General features: G+C 40.2%; 1 protein-coding gene across 3 annotated transcripts in view; it reads left to right on the plus strand.

Moving 5' to 3' along the window:
- Positions 1-27,352, plus strand: part of TDRD7 (tudor domain containing 7) — a 345,168-nt gene that overhangs the window by 225,993 nt on the left and 91,823 nt on the right. For all 3 annotated transcript variants that reach the window (XM_029603524.1, XM_029603532.1, XM_029603540.1), the window contains exon 9: positions 14,916-15,027. In XM_029603524.1, the coding sequence (XP_029459384.1) occupies positions 14,916-15,027 (112 nt within the window). The remainder of the gene's footprint in view (positions 1-14,915; positions 15,028-27,352) is intronic.

Genomic DNA, 27,352 nt, shown 5'->3' on the forward strand with positions numbered 1-27,352 from the left:
CATGGTGAGACCGCACCTTGAATACTGTGTACAATTCTGGTCGCCGCATCTCAAAAAAGATATAATTGCGATGGAGAAGGTACAGAGAAGGGCTACCAAAATGATAAGGGGAATGGAACAACTCCCCTATGAGGAAAGACTAAAGAGGTTAGGACTTTTCAGCTTGGAGAAGAGACGACTGAGGGGGGGATATGATAGAGGTGTTTAAAATCATGAGAGGTCTAGAACGGGTAGATGTGAATCGGTTATTTACTCTTTCGGATAGTAGAAAGACTAGGGGACACTCCATGAAGTTAGCATGGGGCACATTTAAAACTAATCGGAGAAAGTTCTTTTTTACTCAACACACAATTAAACTCTGGAATTTGTTGCCAGAGAATGTGGTTCGTGCAGTTAGTATAGCTGTGTTTAAAAAAGGATTGGATAAGTTCTTGGAGGAGAAGTCCATTACCTGCTATTAAGTTCACTTAGAGAATAGCCACTGCCATTAGCAATGGTTACATGGAATAGACTTAGTTTTTGGGTACTTGCCAGGTTCTTATGGCCTGGATTGGCCACTGTTGGAAACAGGATGCTGGGCTTGATGGACCCTTGGTCTGACCCAGTATGGCATTTTCTTATGTTCTTATATCAGCAAATGTGATCACCCCTCATTGTTCCTCCATCTGTCATTTATACATATGTTAATAAATAGTGATACAAATCCCCGGGGCACTCCACTATTCACCTTTCTTCATTGAGAAAATTGACTATTTAGCCCTACTCTCTGTATTATCTTTTAACCAGTTCTTTATCTGCAATAGAATATTGCCTCTTATCCTATGACTTATGAGGTACTTTGTTAAATGCTTTCTGAAAATCGAGATAAACTATACCTGGCTCACATTTATCCATATGTTTCTTCAAGCCTTCAAAAAATATGTAGCAGATTGATGAGGCAAAACTTTACTTGGCTAAAGAAGTATCTGAAAAGGTAAGCGAGAAAAAGGTTAATGTTCATAAACTGCAAGAGATCACAGAAAGAGGAAGCCAGGAGACAATATCTGGAAAAACTGAGAAGCTGGGAAAATAGGAATATAAAAATTCAGATAGAAGAAAAATAGAAAATATGGTAAAACAGAAAATGATTTTTTTTTAAAGATATGTTGGTGATAGAAGGAAGTGTGAAAGTTGCATTGTGAAACTCTGAGGTAAAAGGGAGGAATATCTAAAGTTTAATATGGCAAAAGTAAAAGTGCTTAAATATTTTTGTTTGGTCTTCACTGCTCTGTTGGCTGAGCTTTTCAATGTTTCTTTAGAGTTGGGAGTTGTTCCAGAGGACTTGGAGAATGGTGGATGGATTCTTATTTATAAAAGTAGAAGTGAGGAAGCTGGGAACTACAGACTAGTTAGACTGACCTTTGCGGTGAGCAATGGAATTGTCTAAAATAGAGGATACTGCAGTTTTTGAATCCAGTGGATTGCAAGATCCGAGGCAGCATGATTTTACCAAAGGAAACTTTGTCATGAATCTAATCAGTCTCTTTGGGTGACCAGAGAGTTGGATTAAGGGATATACTTGGATTTCAGCAAAGCCTTTGACATGGTTCTGCATAGGAGATTTATAAATAAATTGAACACCCTTAGTTTGGGTCCTAGAGTGACAGATTGGGTAAGAAACTGGCTGAGTGGGAGGTGACAAAGGGTAGTGGTAAATGGAATATTCTCTGAAGAGGGGGATGTTAGCGGTGTGCCTCCGGGATTGTTCCTTGGAATGGTTCTTTTCAACATTTTCATGAGCAACCTAACAGAAGAATTGGGTAAAGGTTTGTGTTTTTGCCACTTCCAAAATCTGTAACAATTTTCTCAGTGGAAGGGAGTGGGCAGTGGAGTGCCCTCAGGGATCTTTATTGGGACTCGTACTTTTCAATACATTTATAAATGATCTGGAAAGAAATACGAGTGAGGTAATCAAATTTGCAGATGATACAAAATTGTTCAGAATAGTTAAATTACAAGCAGATTGTGATAAATTCCAGGAAGACCTTCTGAGATTGGAAAATTGGGCATTGAAATGGCAGATGAAATTTAATGTGGATAACTGCAAGGTGATGCATATAGGGAAAAATAACCCATGCTATAGTTACACAATGTTAGGTTCCATATTAGGTGCTACCACCCAAGAAAGAGATCTAGGGGTCATGGTGGATAACACATCGAAATCATTGGTTCAGTGTGCTGCGGCAGTCAAAAGAGCAAATGGGAAGAATTAGAAAGGGAATGGTGAATAAAACAGAAAATGTCAATGCCTCTGTATCGCTCCATGGTGAGACTGCACCTTGAATACTGTGTACAATTTTGGTCACCGCATCTCAAAAAAGATATAGTTGCGATGGAGAAGGTACAGAGAAGGGTGACCAAAATAAGGGGAATGGAACAGCTCCCCTATGAGGAAAGACTAAAGAAGTTAAGACTTTTCAGCTTGGAGAAGATGGCTGAGGGGGGGATATGATAGAGGTGTTTAAAATCATGAGAAGTCTAGAACGGGTAGATGTGAATCTGTTTAGTCTTTCAGATAATAGACTAGGGGGCACTCCATGAAGTTAGCATGTGGCACATTTGAAACTAATTGGAGAAAGTTCTTTTTCACTCAATGCACAAGTAAACTCTGGAATTTGTTGCCAGAGGATGTGGTTGGTGCAGCTGTGTTTAAAAAGGATTGGATAAGTTCTTGGAGAAGTCCATTACCTGCTATTAATTAAGTTCTAGCAACAGTAACATGGAATAGACTTAGTATTTGGGTACTTGCCAGGTTCTTATGGCTTAGATTGGCCACTTTTGGAAACAGGATGCTGGACTTGATGGACGCTTGGTCTGACCCAGTATGGCATGTGCTTATGTTATGTTCTTAAAGTGGCAAAAGCCAGAAAGATAGTTGACTGCATAGGGGGAGAGGAATGGTCAGCAGAAAAAGGGAGGTGATATTGCTCCTGTATAGGTCCCTGGTGAGACCTCACTTGGAATATTGTGTATAATTCTGGAGATCACCCCTTCAAAAGGATATGAACAGGATGGAGTCATTCCAGAGGATGGCCACTAAAATGGTCAGTGGTCTTTGTTCTAAAGCATATGGGGATAGACGAAGATCTAAGCATGTACACCCTAGGTGAGATAGAGCATAGACATTTAAATCCCTGAGGTTTCAATGCTTAGGAGGTGAACCTCTTTCAACAGAAAGGAGGCTGTAGAACAAGGGCTCATGGGTTGATGGTGAAAGAGGTGAATGTGTAATCTTATGAAATATTTCTTTACAGAGAAAGTAGTGGATGCATGGAGCAGATTCCCAGTAGAGGTGGTAGAGACAAACAATGCAAGAGAATATGGGATAATTACAGGGATTTCTAAGGAAGTGATGGGAAAGCTAAAATTGGGCTGATGGACAGACTAGAAGGGCATATGGTCTTTTTCTGCCACTGTGTTTCTATGACTATCTTTGTTTAAATAAATATTCTCTTTTATTTATAATAATTTCAACCATTTTGCCTGGCGCTGACATTATTTTCCTGTCTGTAGTTTCCTGGATCATTCCTGGCCCAAAAAACAAAGAGGAAGACTGACTAACAAAGCCGTGAAGAATAAAACAAGGAATAGCCGAAAGTCCTTCAAAATTCCTTTATTAATTGCCCAACTCTAGGCCTGATTTTCGCCCATCAAGGGGCTGCTTCAGGGCTATAAGAGATAATAAATAATGAATAATAATAAATAAAATAATATAATCAATTCTATAAATTAAAAAAATAAAAATCTAAAATATAATTAATTAAAATTAATATTAATTAAAAACAGACGCAAAAGTAGCTCTACTAAAACATTGAGGTTGCATAGTAATAGATGAGTAAAACAATTTTATGGAAAGCAAAACAGAGGAGGACAAAAAGATACAGATAAAATTACAGCAAGATAAAAACACAAACGACCTTAATTCTATCAACCAAAAATGTGACAACCAATTGACTGAAATATTCCTAACAACCCTTCTTATAATGGTAAAAATTAAAATTAAAAATCAATGTATAAGAAACATACCTGAATAGAATCTAAATTGTCCTGTTGTGTGCTCGATCCATAGGAATTCATCACAGACTTAAATGTAAAAAATACTATTAGTATAAAAATATTATTGGTAATAATTAAAAAAGATGTTAAAAATTGGCAATATTATAAATCGTAATTACCTCGCACAGATACCATCAATGAGCTTACAGGTTTACCCTGTCCATTGGACTACGCAGATGATGTGTATTCATCCAGCAATCAAAAAATTCTCAATTGTGGTTAAAGCAGCTTCGAATTTTGACTGAGAAAATACATACATGTAAAAACCCAAATTGAGTAACCAACGTTATTAGTGGGTAAACAACGTTCTTGGTGTTGTAACTTCATTTAAAAATTATGAATATATTGCGGGATTTTATTCGAAATTATGAAAATTCTCAAAATATGGGCATGCATACACAAGACATAATGTTTTATGGAAACGATGTATTAATTGAGGATAACAAAACCACTTATTCTTTGAGTTTATATAAAAATATAAATAGACAAAGATCTTCAAATAGAAATCTGCAGATATAATAGTAGTAAACGAATCATAATTCTCAAAGACAATTGTCTAGCCGCGATGACTCTTACTACAATACCAAGATTTAAATTAATAATAAAAATTAATAATAAATAGCCGCTAGCTTTTAAACAAATCTGTATCCACAAAATGTGAGTTGGTGTAGATGATTTAAGTGACGTTTGTGAATGAGTAACATTTCTTATTTTCTGCTGTGTCCAAAGTGAACAATGAATAACTAGGTGTACAGTCAGCGTTATTGAACGAAAATCCTTAAAATATGACTTATACAAATAAAATTTGCAAAAAAATGCTTGTCAACTAAGAATAAGCCGCTGTCAAAATTAATACAAAAACGGCATTGTTAAATTTAGTGCTGTGCTGGGAAACTAAGCAAGCGGTGCAACGGAAACAATCAATGCAGCAACAGTGTTGTGATGAAAGTGCTTGAGAAGATACTCCTAAAGATTTGCTCAAACAGACCAACTTAGGATACTCACAATGCATCTGGTGTCCACGGAGAATTAGCAAAAGAAAGAAGTCAGTGGAATGGAGTGTCTTTTAAACTTGTGTTTGGCACCAAGGGAATTGTCAATCAGCTTTGAGTGGGCGGAGCAAAAAACCGACGATATCCAAAATAACTAAAACATTTATCATAAAAGAGCAGCTAAATTGATAAACGTTGACGCTGGTAAGAGTGAATGTGGAGGTGGAAAAATGAATTACATAGATTCATGTTATTTAAGAATGGAATAACACGCGATGTTATAGATTGTTATAAAGGTCTATGAGGTGAAAATGCAAGTGGGTTGATTGACAGGTTTGCTAGTGAGTCTCCACCCCTCACTAGTTGATTGACATCTTTTCATTGAACTCTTTCTTAATTCATTTTTTCACCTCCACATTCACTCTTACCAGCGTCAACGTTTATTTATCAATTTAGCTGCTCTTTTATGATAAATGTTTTAGTTATTTTGGATATCGTCTGTTTTTTGCCCCGCCCACTCAAAGCTGATTGACAATTCCCTTGGCGCCAAACACAAGTTTAAAAGACACTCCATTTCACTGACTTCTTTCTTTTGCTAATTCTCCGTGGACACCAGACGCATTGTGAGTATCCTAAGTTGGTCTGTTTGAGCAAATCTTTAGGAGTATCTTCTCAAGCACTTTCATCACAACACTGTTGCTGCATTGATTGTTTCCGTTGCACCGCTTGCTTAGTTTCCCAGCACAGCACTAAATTTAACAATGCCGTTTTTGTATTAATTTTGACAGCAGCTTATTCTTAGTTGACAAGCATTTTTTTGCAAATTTTATTTGTATAAGTCATATTTTAAGGATTTTCGTTCAATAACGCTGACTGTACACCTAGTTATTCATTGTTCACTTTGGACACAGCAGAAAATAAGAAATGTTACTCATTCACAAACGTCACTTAAATCATCTACACCAACTCACATTTTGTGGATACAGATTTGTTTAAAAGCTAGCGGCTATTTATTATTAATTTTTATTATTAATTTAAATCTTGGTATTGTAGTAAGAGTCATCGCGGCTAGACAATTGTCTTTGAGAATTATGATTCGTTTACTACTATTATATCTGCAGATTTCTATTTGAAGATCTTTGTCTATTTATATTTTTATATAAACTCAAAGAATAAGTGGTTTTGTTATCCTCAATTAATACATCGTTTCCATAAAACATTATGTCTTGTGTATGCATGCCCATATTTTGAGAATTTTCATAATTTCGAATAAAATCCCGCAATATATTCATAATTTTTAAATGAAGTTACAACACCAAAAACGTTGTTTACCCACTAATAACGTTGGTTACTCAATTTGGGTTTTTACATGTATGTATTTTCTCAGTCAAAATTCGAAGCTGCTTTAACCACAATTGAGAATTTTTTGATTGGATGAATACACATCATCTGTGTAGTCCAATGGACAGGGTAAACCTGTGAGCTCATTGATGGTATCTGTGCGAGGTAATTACGATTTATAATATTGCCAATTTTTAACATCTTTTTTAATTATTACCAATATTTTTATACTAATAGTATTTTTTACATTTAAGTCTGTGATGAATTCCTATGGATTGAGCACACAACAGGACAATTTAGATTCCATTCAGGTATGTTTCTTATACATTGATTTTTAATCTTCATTTTTACCATTATAAGGGTTGTTAGGAATATTTCAGTCAATTGGTTGTCACATTTTTGGTTGATAGAATTAAGGTCGTTTGTGTTTTTATCTTGATCTTTTTGTCCTCCTCTGTTTTGCTTTCCATAAAATTGTTTTACTCATCTATTACTATGCAACCTCAATGTTTTAGTAGAGCTACTTTTGCGTCTGTTTTTAATTATTAATTTTAATTATATTTTAGATTTTTATTTTTTTAATTTATAGAATTGATTATATTATTTTATTATTCATTATTTATTATCTCTTATAGCCCCTGAAGCAGCCCCTTGATGGGTGAAACTCTGGATCATTCCTTGGAAATCTTTTTAATAATTGGTGTATGTTTGGCTACCCTCTCATCTTCAGTTACTGTAACTGATTTTAATGATAGTTTACAGATTCATTTTTCAGATCTTTCAGTACTCTGAGATGTACACCATTCGGACAAGGTGACTTGCTACGCTTTAGTTTGTCTGTGTCTTCCAAGTTCACTGAGACTTGTTCCTCTGAATCATCACCTTTAAATATCACCTCTGGCATGGGTATTTGCTTTAGACATAGTCTCTACTATGGCCTTGTCTACTCTTAGTGTCTCTCTTACCCCTTGATCATCTAATGGTCCAAATGACTCCCTTTCAGGCCTCTTCAGTAGCATGTTAAATCACTACAGCCATATCAGGAGGAAGGGACCAGTCTTCAAACATTGCAGATTCACAGCTTCATTTAAGTTCCATGATGAGAAAATTAATTGCCCCTCTACTTAGCAGATTTTATGGCTCACACCACTCCAGTCTCCCCTCTGACAAGCCAGAATAAATGTTGCCGTCTGCTAAGCTAGTCTGTTCTGCCACACTGCTGTTTGACTCGCATTTTCCCTAAAGCACAGGTCCAGAATGCAGTAAGCATGCTAAGCACTGCAAGGACTGAAGCCATCACAAACAGCCACCTTGAAGAATGAACCCAGACCAAACTAGTATTTTATTCCTTTGTTCCTCAAAAACAAGGTACAAAAAATTTCAGGATCTGGAGAAAAGAAGAAGGATGATTAGGTAGCCATCTTGTTTGTTTGCTAGTGACAGTCACACCCACCCCCCCATTGTATGGCAGCCACTTGATTTTCCTTATATAGTTCACTAGCCAAGGAGATCCTGTGTTTGGGCAGGTTTCTCAGAGCAGCCCTGTCTTCCTTCTACACCAATTAGAATGGGCTTGGGTTCTTTCCTCACAACTAAACTGGTCTAGCAGGATGAGAAAAAATTTAGTCTTAGCTGTTAATTTCCTTTGGAATCGTACTAGACCAATCCAGGACCCCACCCCCAGCCAGGAAGTCAGTGGCTGCAATTCTGTTTGTGCTCAAGAGCCTCCTGGGTGTTTCAGAAGATTTCAGTTTCTCTCTGTTGTATATATTATCTCACTTTGTAAACAGCGCTTCTCTGCATGTATTGGGCACAAGGATACTACACAGAATTTAGTTGGAGCAAATATAAATTTATTATTGCATATCCATACTGTGGAGAACCCAAGGATTCTTAGTATCTCCTGAGAGGAGGTTTATTTTTGGAAGGCTTTTCCTCTCTTTTCTAATGTGTTTTTTGTTTTTTTGGGGGGAGGGTTTATAGTTTCATAGGAGTTATTACCATTCCATTGCTTTGATATAAGAATACTGGTAAATGTGTGTGTTTCACCTCATATAGCAGTGATGTCACTGAAAGGTTATCATAAAGCCACGCATCTAGACTGCTATAGCAGGATTCAAGCAAAGGAAATTAATAAGTAAAGCTACATTTTTCCTTTAGCTTGACAGGCAGATGGTTTAGATTCTGATTGAGTAGCTAGACAGGAAGAATTGCAGCTTGACAGTGAATACATTATCCCAGGACAAGCAGGATGATAGTCCTCACATATGGGTGATGTCACTGGATGGAGCCCTATCATGGAAAACTTTGTCAAAGTTTCTAGAAACTTTTGACTGGCCCACTGAGCATGCCCAGCATGCCATTATCCCTCGAGCCACAGAAGTCTCCCTCAGTCTTCTTTTTTCCGCGCTGCAATTAGCCTCGCGGTTAGGAGCCCTGTGTGATTCTTCACACAATTTTTCCTCACGGAAAAAGTTTCAAAAATTTCTCAAAACATTATCCCTTCTTAGGGGTCTCCCACTTTGCATACATTTTTCATCGATTGGTGATTAAAATTTATTGCATTCGATACCGTTCTTACCGTTCTTCATTGCTGGAAGGCTGTCGACGGCTGTCCAGCCTTCAAGTTTTATTATCATGGCAACTGGATTTAAAAAATGCCCAAATAGCCCTCATATGATGTCGATCACTGACCCCCATGATGTGTGTATTATGCTTGGGCACAGGACATAATGTTACTTCTTGTCCTCAATGTGCTGAAAGGACTGCTAAAGGCAGCAGACGGGCCAGTCTGGAAAAAATGGAAAGCCTATTCAAAATTTGTTTACTTCCATCAACATCAATGCAGTAGTCACCGGTAGGAGTGGCTAAAAAGTAATTAAAACCCGACGGATACTTGAGGGAAGTGGTGACCACCCGTTTCAGACTCCATAAAGGTCATCGATTAAATCTACCTCTGTGCTGGAGAAAAAGAGTACAAAGCACCAAGAAAAAATAGTCACCAGCATCGACGATCTTCCACACCTGATGCTGGCTTGGTTTCTGGAGCGGCTTCGATGGCCATCGAGCTGCCACCGAAGAGGACTAGGTTAGAGGAGCCGTCTATGCCGTCAATACCTCAAAGTCCAAGGTGATCTCCACAGATATCTGTGCCAGGTACTGTGCCACCACAGGGATTTGTGGAAGAGCCAGTTCCGTCTTCTCTGCCACCCCCTATAGCTGCTCTGTCTTCATCAGCTATACGGGAATAACTGGACGGATTCGAGGCCCTTCGAGATCTGCATCCACCGATGCCAACTCCGCCACAGATGCCGGAGCCATCAGTTCTCACACCATTGCTCACAAGACTCAATACCTTTATCGGTGCCCTACCGACGCAACCTGTGCCATCGAAGCCGAAAGCACCGACCAAACATCCAAAACAGGTACCAATTCCCGGTTCTTCGGATGAAGAGGCCTCGGACTTTGAACAGTCACCGATGCCTGAGCCAATGCTGGGACCGTCAGGATTCTCTGAACCGAGCTGTCCGACTCTTCAATCTGTGCCATCGATTCCACGTCCAGCTCCATCGATGCCACCGAAGTCTCAGCCAAAACCATCGAAGGATCCATCAATGCCTTTATATCCTTTGATGCCATTCTTCATCCCTCCTTCCACTCCTCAACATCACACCTTATCAGATACCTGGGAAGATGTGGATACCGATTCTTCTTCTGAAGATATATTATCAGAGCCCTCTCCACCAGGAGAAAGTCACCACCTGAGGACCTCTCCTTCTCCAACTTCGTAAAGGAAATGTCAGACACAATTACTTTTCAATTATTAACAGAAGACGACACAAGACACAGGACTTTGGAAGTCCTCCAGTTTGTGGATGTCTCCAAGGAGATAGTAGCCATACCAGTGCACAAAGTCCTGGTTGACCTTCAACGTCGACTGTGGGAACATCCCTGTTTGTTCCACCGGTGAACAGGTGAACTGATGCCACATACTTGGTGCAGCATGTACCTGGTTTCCAAAAACCTCAACTCCCACATCAATATGTGGTGGTAGAGTCCACACAAAAAAAATCAAAGAGAATCTGTCCACATTCATCTACACCTCCTGGCAAGGAGCAAACATTTCTGGACAATTTAGGATGTAAAATGTTCCAAGGTGCCATGCTTTTATCAAGGATTGCCTCATACCAATTATATATGACGCAATACCAGAAAAATTTGTGGAAGCAGATGCAAGAACTAACAGAATCTCTTCCACAATAGCATCAAGATAAATTTAGTTCCATCATTCACAAAGGTCTTGAAGCAATTAATCACGAGGTACGTGCAGCCTACGACTCTTTCGAGACATCCTCCAGAATGGCAGCAACAGGCATTAGTGCCAGAAGATGGGCATGGTTGAAGGCATCCGACCTCAGGCCTGAGGTCCAGGAAAAATTAGTGGACCTTCCTTGCACTGGTGAAAACCTTTTTGGAGAAAAGGTGCAAGATGCAGTTGCGCAGCTGAAGGACCATAATGAAACTCTGCGCCAACTCTCCATCATTACTGCAGAGACTCAATCTTCTGCAAGACGCCCATCCAGGAAAGATACAAGAAAACCATTCTATCCACCATGAAGGTATTATCCATCAGCTCCTCGTGGTAGGACAAGGCCAACCCAAAAAGTTCATCCCAGGCAACCAAAGGCATCCAGACCTCAGCCTCCCCCAGACAGGGCAAACATCTGGGTTTTGAAAAACTCCTAGAGAACAGCAGCCTCTCCAGAAACCCAAATCAAAATCTACCAGTCAGAGGCAGAGTCTCCTATTTTCTACCCAATTGGATAAACATCACCACAGATCAATGGGTATTATCCATGATAACACAAGGTTACCATCTGTATTTTCTCATGGTACCCAGAGATTCCCATCCAAATTCCCTCTGGGTACACAAAGTTCATACCACTCTTCTAGAAACAGAATTATCCACCCTCCTGAGAGCCTGGACTGTGCAACCTGTTCCCCGACCTCAGCAGGGCAGAGGATTCTACTCTTGCTATTTTCTCATTACAAAGAAAACAGGAGGCCTCTGCCCCATCTTAGACCTCAGAAATCTCAACAAATTTCTACGAAAAGAAAAATTCAGGATGGTGTCCTTAGGCACCCTTCTTCAAACATGAGATTGGCTCTGTTCTCTGGATCTTCAAGACGCTTACGCTCACATTTCAATATTCCCTCCTCTTCGCATGTACCTGCATTTCCTGGTGGGTCATCAACACTTTCAGTACCCAGGTTCTGCCCTTCGGTCTTGCCTCTGCATCCCGTGTATTTACAAAGTGCCTGGCAGTAGTGGCGGCCCACCTACGCAAGGAAAGCATACACGTTTTTCCTTATCTGGACGACTGGCTCATCAAGAACCAGTCGAAACAAGGAGCTCTCGACTCTCAAGCTCACAATCAACCTGCTTCACTCTTTGGGATTTCTTATCAACTACCAAAAATCCCACCTCATACCATCTCACCTACAATTCATCTGAGCAGAGTTGAACACCACCGTATCAAGGGCCTTTCTACCAAAAGACCACGCAGACACACTCTCCAGACTAGCGAGATCTCTATGCTCCAAGAAAACAGCTTCAGCCCATCAATTCCTAACAATGCTGGGCCACATGGCTTCCACGGTCCATGTCACTCCTATGGCCAGATTGGCCATGAGAGTAACAAAATGGACTTTAATATCACAGTGGCTCCAAGCTTTTCAACCACTGTCTCCTCCAATTCAAATCACCCACCAGTTACGTTCATCTCTCCTCTGGTGGACAAACATGAACAACTTGTTAACAGGCCTGCCTTTCCAGCAACCAGTTCCGCAAGTAACCTTAACTGCAGATGCATCCACCTTTCTCCTGCCCCACATCATCTTTATTAGGCTATCTCTGGCATCTTTCAAAATCTTGTCTCCAGACTTTATCAGTAAGGGTACACCTGAGTGCTGTCTCAGCTTACCACAAAGGAGTAGGGGATGCCTCGATCTCAGCGCGCAACCCCTTATCAGTAGGTTTATGAGAGGTTTGATTCAACTAAAACTCCCTTTACGGCCACCAGTCACAGAATTGGACCTTAATGTGGTACTAACAAGGCTCATGCATTCTCCCTTTGAGCCCATAGATTCCTGCGATTTTAAATGTCTTACATGGAAAGTTTTCTTCCTAGTAGCTATTACATCTGCTAGAAGAGTTAGTTACAAGCACTTGTAACATACTCCCCCTATACCAGGTTCCTACATGACCGAGTGGTCCTGCGTACTCACCCTAAATTCCTTCCCCATGTGGTTACTGATTTCCACTTGAATCAGTCTATAAACTTGCCCACATTCTTTCCAAGACCTCACTCTCATCAGGGTGAAAGTTTTACACACCTTGGACTGTAAATGTGCACTAGCATTTTATCTGGACCGCACTGCAGTCCATAGGAAATCCACCCAGCTTTTTGTTTCTTTTGACAAAAACAAACCGGGTAGGGCAGTGGGCAAACAAACTCTCTCCAACTGGCTAGCAGATTGTATAGGCTTCTGCTATGAAAAAGCAAGCCTTTCTCTCCATGGACAAGTAAAATTGCACTCAGAGCAATGGCAACCTCAGTAGCACACTATCGTTCAGTACCAATTACTAAGATCTGTAAAGCTGCAACATGGACTTCTCTTCACACATTTGCAGCACATTACTGCTTGGACAAAGAAGGACGACAAAATTCAGCCTTCGGACAATCTGTCTTAAAGAACTTATTTCCAGTATATAATCCCAACTCTTACATCCAACCTACTGTGATTTCAGGCTGCCTCATTTTTTCCCAACAGTATGCCAGTTGTGCCTGTTGCACAAGTTGTACGCTGTTGGTCCTCAACAAATATGAGTCAGCCTGTAGCTTGCTAATCACCCATATGTGAGGACTATCACCCTGCTTGTCCTGGGATAAAGCAGAGTTGCTTACCTGTAACAGGTGTTATCCCAGGACAGCAGGATATAGTCCTCACAAAACCCACCCCGCGGAGTTGGGTCAGAAACATTTTATTATTCAATAAACATACAATTCAATAAATAAACTTATTCAATAAACATACAATTCAATAAATAAACTTATTCAATAAACATACACCTTATTCAATAAACATACACATGGTTACTGTGACTCCAACATCACTCTAAGCTACAACAGCAAGAGGAAATGTGGAAAAAAGGATTCGCACTCACAAAGAGGGGAGTAGCTGGCTTGTTACGGCGGTTACTACCCCAAACCAAATAAGCCTGATACTTCACTTTCAATGCATATCCAGCATAGCTCTCTGCTTCAACGGCAGGGGAGAAGAAAAACCGATACTTCACGCATATCCAGCATAGCTCTCTGCTTCAACGGCAGGGGAGAAGAAAAACCGATACTTCACGCATATCCAGCATAGCTCTCTGCTTCAACGGCAGGGGAGAAGAAAAACTGATACTTCACGCATATCCAGCATGGCTCTCTGCTTCAACGGCAGGGGAGAAGAAAAAAGGATTCGCACTCACAAAGCGGGGAGTAGCTGGCTTGTTACGGCGGTTACTACCCCAAACCAAATAAGCCTGATACTTCACTTTCAATGCATATCCTGCTTCAACGGCAGGGGAGAAGAAAAACTGATACTTCACGCATATCCAGCATGGCTCTCTGCTTCAACGGCAGGGGAGATGAAAAACTGATACTACAAGCATATCCAGCATAGCTCCCTGCTTCAACGGCAGGGGAGAAGAAAAACAACCAATAAGGGCTGAATGGCACGGTCTGGGTAAAACAGATGGGCATGGGTGTAGCTTGCTTATTGCGGCGGTTACTTCCCCTACTTCCCCTACTACCCATAACTAATCAAGCTTGATATTTCACTTGGTTGCAGCTCCATCACTGCTCTCTATATTAATGGTGGGGGTGGAAGGGAAATAGAACCAAAGAGCTAAGAGAAACAGATAAGTATGAGAAAAAAATGTGAAGCTTGCTGGGCAGACTGGATGGGCCGTTTGGTCTTCTTCTGCCGTCATTTCTATGTTTCTATGTTTCTATATTATCTTATTTTTCGCTCGCACTTATTGCTACAAAGGAGACTGAAGGGAGACCCATGTGGCTCGAGGGATAATGGCATGCTTGGTGGGCTCAGTGTGCCAGTCAAATGTTTCTAGAAACTTTGATAAAGTTTTCCGTGATAGGGCTCCGTCCAATGACATCACCCATATGTGAGGACTAACATCCTGCTGTCCTGGAATAACACCTGTTACAGGTAAGCAACTCTGCTTTCCAGTAAAAATGTAAGAAATTGCAGATGATTTTGACAGACTAGAAATTAAGAATTCTGTTATTGATGCTTTGCTTTTCCAGCATTCCTTCTTTGCTGATAATTGCATTGATTGTATAGGACACAGTTATGAGATAAGTTAAATGCTGGAACTGTCAACAGTATGTTAAAACTAAAATCTCTTTTCATTAGGCATATTATGTTGATTATGGCTTCAGTGAAACTATTGCAAGGAATAAAATACGGAGCTTGGGTAGACCGTTTTACTCTCTTCCTTTCCAAGCTACAAAATGCAGATTAGCTGGTAAGTGGATTACTTTAACCTGTGTGTAAGAATTTAATAGTCATGCACTAAAGAGATTTTGCTATTTTGTCTGTGGGGAAAAAAAGCTTAATAATCTGGCCCATATTGCTCATTCATTTTGTATGATTATGATGAATATACACATTACAGCTACTGGTCATCCTCTACATAGGATTTATATTTGTAACTTTGACTGGCTGAATATTCTGTTTCCCATGGAGCTGTTAGATTAATTTTTGCCATTTGTAATTAAAATGTGGATGATTGCCTGAGATTTTTTTTTTCCCCTGTAAAATTGCTTAACTTCTTCATAATACCTTTAATTCGTTTTCTACTATTTTTCTTTTGAGGTCAACTCATCCAAGAAACCCAAACTCTTTACGGAACATTTACTCACCCAGGGGAAGGAAAAGAAAATGCCATGATTCATTGCTTATGCTTGACAGTAGAAATGTGCATTGTTTAGATCTTTCGGTTCGGGCTTCGTTTTCTGCCCCTGCGGGAAATTTTGTTTTCCTGCTGCATGTTTTGTTTTTTGGTTTTTTTTTTTACGTGGGTCCCGATTTTCATGTTGGTGCACGCTAATTATGGTTAATGTGCACTTAGCATGCGCTAACACTAACTATGAATTTTTCTGAAATTTCCGAAAAATTCCATTTGTTTTTCGGTTCCCTCGAACCATGACGAATTAGACAAGTCTAATTCGTGAAAAACGAATGCACATATCTACTTGACAGTACACTAACACAACTAATTGCCACAGGACATTACATAGTAGCATAGTAGTTAATGGCAGAAAGACCAATTGGCCCATCCATTCTTCTCAGGTATTTTTGTCTATGCTGCAAGGTTATATTTCAGCTCTGTGACAGACCTCTGTCCTGTCCTGAACCATTATCTGAAGACACAAAAAAGCCAACTAGTCTTGAATAAACCACATCTTTTGTTTCCTTTGTTCAGGTTGACAGTTTGCAATTTCAACAATGCAATTCATTTCTTCCTTTATAACAGAACTCTTATATCCATACAAATACCTACGGTACCTGAATGTAGTGCACTTTGAATGCCAAAAAAATGGAATATAAATAAACAGGCATTACGCTCAGGCTTTCCTAAACTACTAGCAATCAATCACCTTTTACCTTTAGAGCTGAAGGGTGCCCTTCCCCTGAGTTAGCCTTGAGCAGTAGGGATGTGCATTTTGTTTTTATTAGTTTTCATTTTTAGTGCACGCTAAAAAATTAATGCACTATTTTTATTTACCCTGCACTAAACTAAAAAAAATTAGCGGGTGAGCGATTCGAGAGAGAAGAGAACAGCTGTGATTAACCAGGAGAGAGGCGCTAGATCATCTGTAGCGTCGAGGACTGGGATGCCCTCCCCTGTTGTGACAGCAGCAGATTCCCAGAAATTTGAGAGGTGCCCTTGTTCATCTGTTTGATTAATGGGGAAAAAACGGAAAAGTAAAATCATTGCCTCCTTTCCACTTCAAGGAACGATTAGAGGGCCAGTGGATCATTATGTCCAGCATTTAAGTAATTTGCCAGGTATGGATGGTAGTTTGGAAGTCTCTGAACAGAGGTTTCATTAAGTCCAGGCAAGGTTCAACCTCCACTCCAACCTGTTCCACCATCTTCGCGCTCTGATTCTGTCTTTGTTGAATCTGAATTTTTCTCAGTAGCAACATATTTCTTTATTAAAATCAAGTATAGAGCAGGATGTTGCTGTATCTGAATGTAGCCCCTTGGGGCCACCTGGTGTATCCCTTGTTAGAAATGATAATGCTTGATGAGGTCACACTTAAAGATATTTGGAGAATGGTTGCTAAATTAGATCAGACATTAACACATATATCTCAAATGTCCATTTTTACAAGCAAAACGAGAGAAACTAGGTGATCATGATAAACTGGTTACAAACTGCTCTATACTTGATTACAAACTGGTTAAAAGACAGGAAACAGAATAGGATTAAATGGTCAATTTTCTCAGTGGAAAAGGGTAAACAGTGGAGTGCCTCAGGGATCTGTACTTGGACTGGTGCTTTTCAATATATATATGTGATCTGGAAAGGAATTAGACGAGTGAGGTTATCAAATTTGCGGATGATACAAAAGTGTTCAGAGTAGTTAAATCACAAGCGGACTGTCATACATTTACAGGAGGACCTTGCAAGACTGGAAGATTAGGCATCCAAATGACAGATGAAATTTAATGTGGACAAGTGCAAGGTGTTGCATATAGAGAAAAATAACCCTTGCTGTAGTTACATGATGTTAGGTTCCATATTAGGAACTACCACTGAGGAAAAAGATCTAGGCATCATAGTGGATAATACTTTAAAATAGTCGGCTCAGTGTGCTGCAGCAGTCAAAAAAGCAAACAAAATGTTAGGAATTATTAGGAAGGGAATGGTTAATAAAATGGAAAATGTCATAATGCCTCTGTATCGCTTCCATGGTGAGGCCACACCTCGAATACTATGTACAATTCTGGTCGCCACATCTCAAAAAAGATATAGTTACGACGGAGAAGGTACAAATAAGGGCAACCAAAATGATAAAGGGGATGGAACAGCTCCCTATGAGGAAAGTCTGAAGAGGTTAGGGCTGTTCAGCTTGGAGAAGAGACGGCTGGGGGGGGGGAGGGATATGATGGAGGTCTTTAAGATCATTAGAGGTCTTGAACGAGTAGTTGTGACTGTTTACACTTTTGAATAATAGGAGGACTAGGGGGCATTCCATGAAGTTAGCAAGTAGCACATCTAAGACTAAGTGGAGAAAACTCTTTTTCACTCAACGCACAATAAAGCTCTGGAATTTGTTGCCAGAGGATGTGGTTAGTGCGATTAGTGTAGCTGGGTTCAAAAAAGGTTTGGATAAGTTCTTGTAGAAGTCCATTAAATGCTATTAATTAAGTTGACTTAGGGAATAGCCACTGCTATTAATTGCATCAGTGGCATGGGATCTTCTTTGTGTTTGGGTAACTGCCAGGTTCTTGTGGCCTTGTTTGGCCTCTGTTGGAAACAGGATGCTGGGCTTGATGGACCCTTGGTCTGACCCAGCATGGCATGTTCTTATGTTCGTTTAGAAGCATTAGAGACTTCTGTTCCTAATATGAATAATGTTATCTTCAGTTCAAAAAGCTAGCATTTCCTTTATTAAGAACTGTATGTTCATAACAATTAGAAGTTTGAGAATGTGGTTCGTAGTAAACATTTGAGATTCCTGAATTTTCCAATTAATAGACTTTTATCTCCGAGATGTATAAAAAGTATTTGAAAGAGATCTTAAGTTTTACAGATTAGATTCCATTTATATCTAATGTTTATTTACAAACACAACAAATTAATTCCAATGGGATTTTAGAGGGTTCTAGGCACGAATCTTTGAATGTTTCTGATTTTTTAGAATTCTCTATTGATCTTATCCCTACACGGGCAACTTTAATTGTCTTTTTCCTCAGATAGAGATAGGGACTCTGATTTTTGGAAATATTGTCAGTATAAACATTTTTCTTTTTGTGGCCATAAAATAAGATTTTCCTGATGTTTCTAGAGAAATGCAAAAGAGAAGGAAGCAATTTCTAATTTTAAAGGAGAGAAGGTGCTACATTTAGGGGCTGGCTACCTTCTCCCTGAAATTCCCTTGCAAATGCTTGGTTTCCTTCCAGAATAGTAAATTTCTTTTATGACCCATTATATCTTGAAAATTTATCTTGGATAAATCAGATAAGATTTGAATATTAAAACTTATTTTCAGGAGGTTAAAGTTGAACATATAGTTAATTTATTCTTTCTCCTCTCTTTGCCTTTTTGTTTAACTCTGATTGAAAGAATTTAGTACTCTCCCCCACTATAATGAGGACTGATTATAATATGTTTAATTTTCACACATGTACTCCTATTTTATGATATTGCTTGTGTTCTGATTTTTGAAAATCAAATTTAAATTGTAAAAAAAAAAAAAATTAAAAACGAATTAAAAAAAAAAAGAAAATGAATTTTTTTTTCTGGCTGCACATCCCTGTTGAGCAGCAGGTTCCCCAGACTATAGAGATCTTTTATTTAACTGGAGTGGTAGCCTTGACCTCCCCCTGCTCTTTTGACTATTCTTCAGTGCCATAGTAATCTGACCCTTCCATGCTCCGCTATCTCTTCCTTTCTGTATCTACAGGTTCACTTTTGTTTCTCTGCCTTGCCACATCCAAATCAACATCATTTGTCTCCTAGGATTTTGACTCTGTGAAACTACATTATCCATAAGCCCCGTCTGCAAGACTGTACTACTTTGTGCTCGCTTGGGTCCATTTTTCCTTCTGGAGCGCCCCCTGCTTCTCCTGGGTGACACATGCAATATATCTCTTCATGCTTCTGAGACAATACCAAAAATCCTGATATAGATATAGCTATAGATATATATAGATATGATTGTGTATTCTGCTTTTCGGCACTTCAAAGCAGATTGCTTTCAGGTACCATAGAGATTTCTTTTTATTTATTGTATTTTAATACAATATTCCAGTAATTACACTTAAGAAATCAAATGACATTGACACTAATTAGAACAAATAACAAGGTAACCCCAGGCAATCTCATAATAAGAAAATAAACAATGCTAAAAAAAAAAAAAAATCCTAGTCCTCAATCATAATGGATCCAGACACAACTTAGAAAAAATATATCTAAATACAGGAAATACTAGCAAAATGAGGGGCAACTAAAATCATATAAAGGACAATATTCCTAACCATTGAAAAATCAATCTGTATTTGCAGGCGAAAACTCCTCTAGAAGGAGGTAATTGATCACTAAGGAAATATGAAAACTGGGATGGAAGAAGATACATAAAATATTAGGATATTTAATTAGATATTTACATGGGCATTTTACTAGGAAAAAAACAACCAGTTGCCATACTCTGGGCCTCACTAGAAGTACTTGCTTTCTTTTCTGAGTTTGTCTTGCCAAATCAGGAAAAACTCTATCCTTCAGATGCAAAAAAGATTCTGGTTGAGCTAGCTTATTATCAGAAGTCTCAAGCATTTCAGAAAGATTTAAATTATTAGAATTCATACATTGAAGAGACTGCATTTTCTGACTCTCTGCAGACCCTTTATTAAAGGGAGGCAGGTAGTAAATCCTAGAAGTAGGCGGTACCGCTTGTTAGGTACTTTTAAGATCCCTGTTAAATCTCTTCCACATATCTTTAGAGACAAGGGGAATTCTGAGAAAGTTAATAAATTGTATTTTCCGTTGATAAGCAGGGCATTTAGCCATGCATGCTGGGTGACGTCATCCATGATGTCACGACGGCGGAGCTTACTCTCATAGCTCAAAAAGCTCTGAAGTGCACATGACCTCGGGTTCCCGCGCTCCTCGAGCTTCCCTTCAGTTTTAGTTTTCTGTGGTACTACACGGACATGCAGCTACTCTCTCCCTGACAGGAAAATTAATATCTTTGAAAAATTTGAGAAAAGAAGATGACGAAGAGCCCAGGATTTAAGTATTGCTCCTGCGGTAAAATCATGTCTGTGACAGATGGGCCTAATTACTGTTATTTATGCCTCGGTCCCGACCATGATCAGGCCGCATGCAGGGACTGTGGGAGGATGTCCCCGCGAGCAAGGAGACATAGGCACTCCTATGCCCCCTCTCCAGCAGATAAGAGATCGACCAAGTCTTCAGTGGGCTTACAAAAGCCTCGGTCCGAGACTCCTCGACACGCACACTCAGCTTTGGAAGGCCGTGCGTCAAAGACTGCGTCTGCAACCGCACAACATGCATCAAGTGTCGCGCCGGACATGACTCATGCGCCGTTAAAACCTGCGAACCTTCCAGTTACAGGACATCGCATGACGCAATCGACACATGCGTCGATAACCACGCCGCATCTAGACACATTTAAAAAATCCACGACGCATCGCAAACACCTACGAAGCAAGTACCTCAAAAACATAAAAAGCCTGCTCATCAACTGAGGAAGACAACTGAGACATCTAAACCAAAGGACAGGCCATGTAAATCGATTTCAAAAACAAAGCACCTGACACTGTCCTCTACTGCACCTCCTGAGCCGAAATCTGCTCGAAGGCACATTACACCTTTGCCAGGAGGTAACCAATCCCTTCATCAGTGTTTGATTTCGTTGTAGACGACCAAGCAGGAGGCTGGGAGTCATCTCCAGACATATATCTTCCTACAAAGCCTCATAAGAGACCAAGGTTGCCTCATTTACCACTGCCAAATACACTGGTCAAAAGGTCTACCAAAAAACCGGACCAACCTCAACGCCAGACAGCGCAGGAAACAATGTCTCAGATCGCCACTCTTTTGCACTCATTTATGCAAGGCTTACCACCAGAACCTAATCCTTTACCATTAGATTCACAAAGTACTGCATCACCACAATTCTCTCCCTCTCCACTTCGGGATGTACCATCTCCACGACACTCTAAGTCCCCTGAATCTTCTGTACACACGATCTCCCCGGACCTCTCTCCATTATCAACTCCGGGAAGTTCAACCGGCATTCCATCTGACCCTCCACAAGATCTTCCCCAGCCCACTTCACTGCCGGAAGATCTCACTTATGCGAAGTTTCTGGAAAAATTAGGCTTAGCACTTAATATCGAAACTAAGAAACTTCCAGACCCGAGATCTGAGGTAATGGGACTTCTGCAAATATTAGATGTTCCAGCTGAGCCTACTGCTCTACCCTCACATTAAAGCTTGGGATACTCCGCACCTTCTTCCACCAATATCAAAAAAGTTAGACTTGAAGTACAGAATGCAGAAAACATCATATTTAAATGTACAGATTCCTCACAATTCAATAGTAGTGGAATCGGCTATGAAAAGAGCAAAAAACAGGCTATATTCTAACATGCCCCCTGGCAAAGACGACAAATTTTTGGATGACTTTGCAAAAAAGGTCTATCAGAATTCCATGCTAAATTCTCGTATTAACCATCAATTTTATATTATTCAGTATTTGTTTAATTGTACACAGCAGTTGCAACCCCTGTTATCCACTGCACAGGGTGCAACTCTGTTGCCTCAGCCATTTCTAGACCTCCAAGAAGGATTGTGCCATTTGTTGCGCACATCATATGAATCCTTTGATACATCTGCAAAGTCATCAGCAATCTCCGTCTGGCATAGCTACGAGCCTGCAGTATCAGAGACAATGTACATGATAGACTTGCGAATCTACCATGCAGGCCAGACAATCTTTTTGGAGAAAAGCTTAGAGAGACGGTTTATTTAATTAAGGAACAGAACATTGCAGTCCAGTTTTTAGCAGCACATCTGGATCGCCTTCCACCACTTCTCGACGTTACTTCAACCAGTATAAAAGGGGTTATTACTATCGCAGACCATACCGCTACTATCAACCCTACCAGTACAATTATAGGCAACAATCTTTCCAGCCACAGCTGCCTCCGTCTCAGCCACGGCAAAGAAACCAAAGACCACAGAAGCCGCAACCTTCTCAGCAAACTCCAAAACAGTCTTTTTAGATCAGAATGCCACAGCAACAGCTCAAGTGGGGAGGGAGACTGTCTGTCTTTCTTTTATTCTCAATGGGCTAATATCGCCAGGGACCAATGGGTATTAAGCATCATTTCACAAGGATATAGGCTACATTTCAGTTCCTTCCCAGTACTTCCGCATCGGATCGCTTCCAAAACACCCCAAATGCAAATCCCATCTCTCAAGAAGGAAGTGTCACTCCTCCTTCAACAGAGAGCGATTCAACCAGTGCCTCCCTCGCAAGGGGGAAAAACAAATTCTATTCCCAATGCTTCCTCATTCCCAAGAAGTCAGGAGACCTATGCCCCATCTTAGATCTTCGAGCACTAAACAAACATCTAGTAAAAAAGATTCAAAATGACTTCTCTCAAAACGGTTCTCCCTTTTCAGTAACCAAACGACTGGATGTGCTCACTAGATCTGAAGGATGCTTACATTCACATTCCCATTCACAATAATTTTTGGCGTTACCTCTGTTTCCAGGTGGCGAATCACCACTACCAATACAAGGTACTCCCCTTTGGTCTCTCATCAGCCCTGCGGATCTTCACAAAATGTCTAGCTATTGTTGCGGCACACCTCCGCAAACGAGGGATAACCATATTCCCTTACATGGACGACTGGCTCATTATGTCTTCCAATGCTCAACTCCTATTACAGCAGGTGGAAAGCACTCTTCTTTGCCTAGAGAACTTGGATTGGTCAATTACGAGAAATCACAACTCCATCCCTTCCAGACAATTAAATTTATAGGAGCGGTTATTCGAACTCCTCTTTCCAGAGCCTTTCTACCTCTGGACCGAAACAAAACTTTACAAAACCTTTCTCGTGCGCTTCTACGTCGCAAGATACTCCCGGCACGACATATGGTGCTCTTAGGCCATATGGCTACAGCAATACATGTTGTCCCACATACTCTACTCCACATCCGACGTCTCCAATGGGGTCTAAAATCTCAATGGAACCAACTGACACAGCCGATGTCCCACAAAGTTCAAGTAACAAATTCCCTGAAGAAAGACATCAAATGGTGGCTTCGTCCCTCAGTATTGACAGAAGGAAACCCATTCCACCAGCCCCCTCATCAGCTAATACAACTGATGCATCCACGAAGGGATGGGGTGCCCATCTCGTACATTTAGAGACGCAGGGACTTTGGTCAAAAAACCGAGAAACATCTCCAAATCTGTTGGAACTCAGAGCAATAAGAAACTCTCTAAGAGTATTCCAGTTATGGGTACAAGGCAAATCAATTATGATCCACACCGACAACCAAGTGGCAATGTTTTATATAAACAGACAAGGGGGATCCGGTTCATTGCCTCTTTGCAAGGAAGCAGTTCAAATATGGGAATAGGCAGAACACATAAGAACATAAGAAAATGCCATACTGGGTCAGACCAAGGGTCCATCAAGCCCAGCATCCTGTTTCCAACAGTGGCCAATCCAGGCCATAAGAACCTGGCAAGTACCCAAAAACTGTCTATTCCATGTTACCATTGCTAATGGCAGTGGCTATTCTCTAAGTGAACTTAATAGCAGGTAATGGACTTCTCCTCCAAGAACTTATCCAATCCTTTTTTAAACACAGCTACACTAACTGCACTAACCACATCCTCTGGCAACAAATTCCAGAGTTTAATTGTGCGTTGAGTAAAAAAGAACTTTCTCCGATTAGTTTTAAATGTGCCCCATGCTAACTTCATGGAGTGTCCCCTAGTCTTTCTACTATCCGAAAGAGTAAATAACCGATTAATATCTACCCGTTCTAGACCTCTCATAATTTTAAACATCTCTATCATATCCCTCCTCAGCCATCTCTTCTCCAAGCTGAAAAGTCCTAACCTCTTTAGTCTTTCCTCATAGGGAAGCTGTCCAATCCCCTTATCATTTTGGTAGACTACCTCTGTACCTTCTCCATCGCAATTATATCTTTTTTTGAGATGCGGCGACCAGAATTGTACACAGTATTCAAAGTGCGGTCTCACCATGGAGCAATACAGAGGCATTATGACATTTTCCGTTTTATTCACCAATCCCTTTCTAATAATTCCCAACATTCTGTTTGCTTTTTTGACTGCCGCAGCACACTGAACCGATTTCAATGTGTTCTCCACTATGATGCCTAGATCTTTCTTGGGTTGTAGCACCTAATATGGAACCCAACATTGTGTAATTATAGCATGGGTTATTTTTCCCTATATGCATCACCTTGCACTTATCCACATTAAATTTCATCTGCCATTTGGATGCCCAATTTTCCAGTCTCACAAGGTCTTCCTGCAATTTATCACAATCTGCTTGTGATTTAACTACTCTGAACAATTTTGTGTCATCTGCAAATTTGATTATCTCACTCGTCGTATTTCTTTCCAGATCATTTATAAATATATTGAAAAGTAAGGGTCCCAATACAGATCCCTGAGGCACTCCACTGTCCACTCCCTTCCACTGAGAAAATTGTCCATTTAATCCTACTCTCGGTTTCCTGTCTTTTAGCCAGTTTGCAATCCACGAAAGGACATCGCCACCTATCCCATGACTTTTTACTTTTCCTAGAAGCCTCTCATGAGGAACTTTGTCAAACGCCTTCTGAAAATCCAAGTATACTATATCTACCGGTTCACCTTTATCCACATGTTTATTAACTCCTTCAAAAAAGTGAAGCAGATTTGTGAGGCAAGACTTGCCCTGGGTAAAGCCATGCTGACTTTGTTCCATTAAACCATGTCTTTCTATATGTTCTATGATTTTGATGTTCAGAACACTTTCCACTATTTTTCCTGGCACTGAAGTCAAGCTAACTGGTCTGTAGTTTCCCGGATCACCCCTGGAGCCCTTTTTAAATATTGGGGTTACATTTACTATCCTCCAGTCTTCAGGTACAATGGATGATTTTAATGATAGGTTACAAATTTTTACTAATAGGTCTGAAATTTCATTTTTGAGTTCCTTCAGAACTCTGGGGTGTATACCATCTGGTCCAGGTGATTTACTACTCTTCAGTTTGTCAACCAGGTCTACCACATCTTCTAGGTTCACCGTGATTTGATTCAGTCCATCTGAATCATTACCCATGAAAACCTTCTCCATTACGGGTACCTCCCCAACATCCTCTTCAGTAAACACCGAAGCAAAGAAATTATTTAATCTTTCTGCGATGGCCTTATCTTCTCTAAGTGCCCCTTTAACCCCTCGATCATCTAACGGTCCAACTGACTCCCTCACAGGCTTTCTGCTTCGGATATATTTTAAAACGTTTTTACTGTGAGTTTTTGCCTCTACAGCCAACTTCTTTTCAAATTCTCTCTTAGCCTGTCTTATCAATGTCTTACGTTTAACTTGCCAATGTTTATGCTTTATCCTATTTTCTTCTGTTGGATCCTTCTTCCAATTTTTGAATGAAGTTCTTTTGGCTAAAATAGCTTCTTTCACCTCCCCTTTTAACCATGCTGGTAATCGTTTTGCCTTCTTTCCACCTTTCTTAATGTGTGGAATACATCTAGACTGTGCTTCTAGAATGGTATTTTTTTTTAACAATGACCATGCCTCTTGGACATTTTTTACTTTTGTAGTTGCTCCTTTCAGTTTTTTTCTAACAATTTTTCTCATTTTATCAAAGTTTCCCTTTTGAAAGTTTAGCATGAGAACCTTGGATTTGCACACTGTTCCTTTTCCAGTCATTAAATCAAATTTGATCATATATTGATCACTATTGCCAAGCGGCCCCACCACCGTTACCTCTCTCACCAAGTCCTGTGCTCCACTAAGAATTAGATCTAAAATTGCTCCCTCTCTCGTCTGTTCCTGAACCAGTTGCTCCATAAAGCTATCATTTATTCCATCCAGGAACGTTCTCTCTAGCGTGTCCCGATGATACATTTACCCAGTCAATATTGGGGTAATTAAAGTTTCCCATTATTACCACAACAAGATTTTTCTTCAAGCATACTACCTTCCAGGACTTGCGAACACTCGAGCGGACAGGCTCAGCCGCCTTTTCCACCCACATGAATGGTCATTAAATCAAACAGAAGCGAACAAGATTTTCGCACAGTGGGGTACTCCAGAGATAGACCTCTTTGCGTCGGAAGAGAATCGCAAAGAACAAATTTTGCTCTCTTCTTCCCAGTGTACTCAGAATGTCCCAGGATGCTTTCCTGATTCCATGGAGCCAAAGGCCTTCTGTACGCTTTTCCTCCCATACCACTAATTTCATGCACAATCCAAAAATGTATTGCGGACAGAGCAGATCTAATTCTAGTAGCTCCAGCATGGCCGAGACAACCATGGTAACCTTATCTTCTTTGACTCTCAATCAGTCCTTCAATACTATTACCAACGGTCCCCCTTTCTCCTTTCACAAGACAAGGAAACTCTGATTCACCCCATGCAATCCTCCCTCCACTTGACGGCATGGAGATTGAACGGCACGTACTAAATTCTCTGCAATTTCCACCGCACATAACGTACGTTCTCATAGCATCTCGAAAACCTTCCACCAGGAGAAATTATGCCTTCAAATGGAAAAGATACTCGACATGGTGCTCCCGTCAAGGACTTGACCCCCCTTTCTTGTCCTGCAACATCGCTTTTGACTTACCTACACAGTCTATCTCTTTCAGGACTAGCAATAATGTCTATAAGAGTACGCCTTAGTGCAATTACAGCTTATCATAATAGAGATAAGGATGGCTCCATCTCTTCCCATCCTTTAATTTCCAAATTCATGAGGGGATTACTTCGTCTTCACCCATCTTTTGGAAAACCAGTAGTTCCATGGGATATTAAT

The sequence above is a fragment of the Rhinatrema bivittatum genome, chromosome 1 (assembly GCF_901001135.1).
Source record: "Rhinatrema bivittatum chromosome 1, aRhiBiv1.1, whole genome shotgun sequence".
Classification (NCBI taxonomy): Eukaryota; Metazoa; Chordata; class Amphibia; order Gymnophiona; family Rhinatrematidae; genus Rhinatrema; species Rhinatrema bivittatum.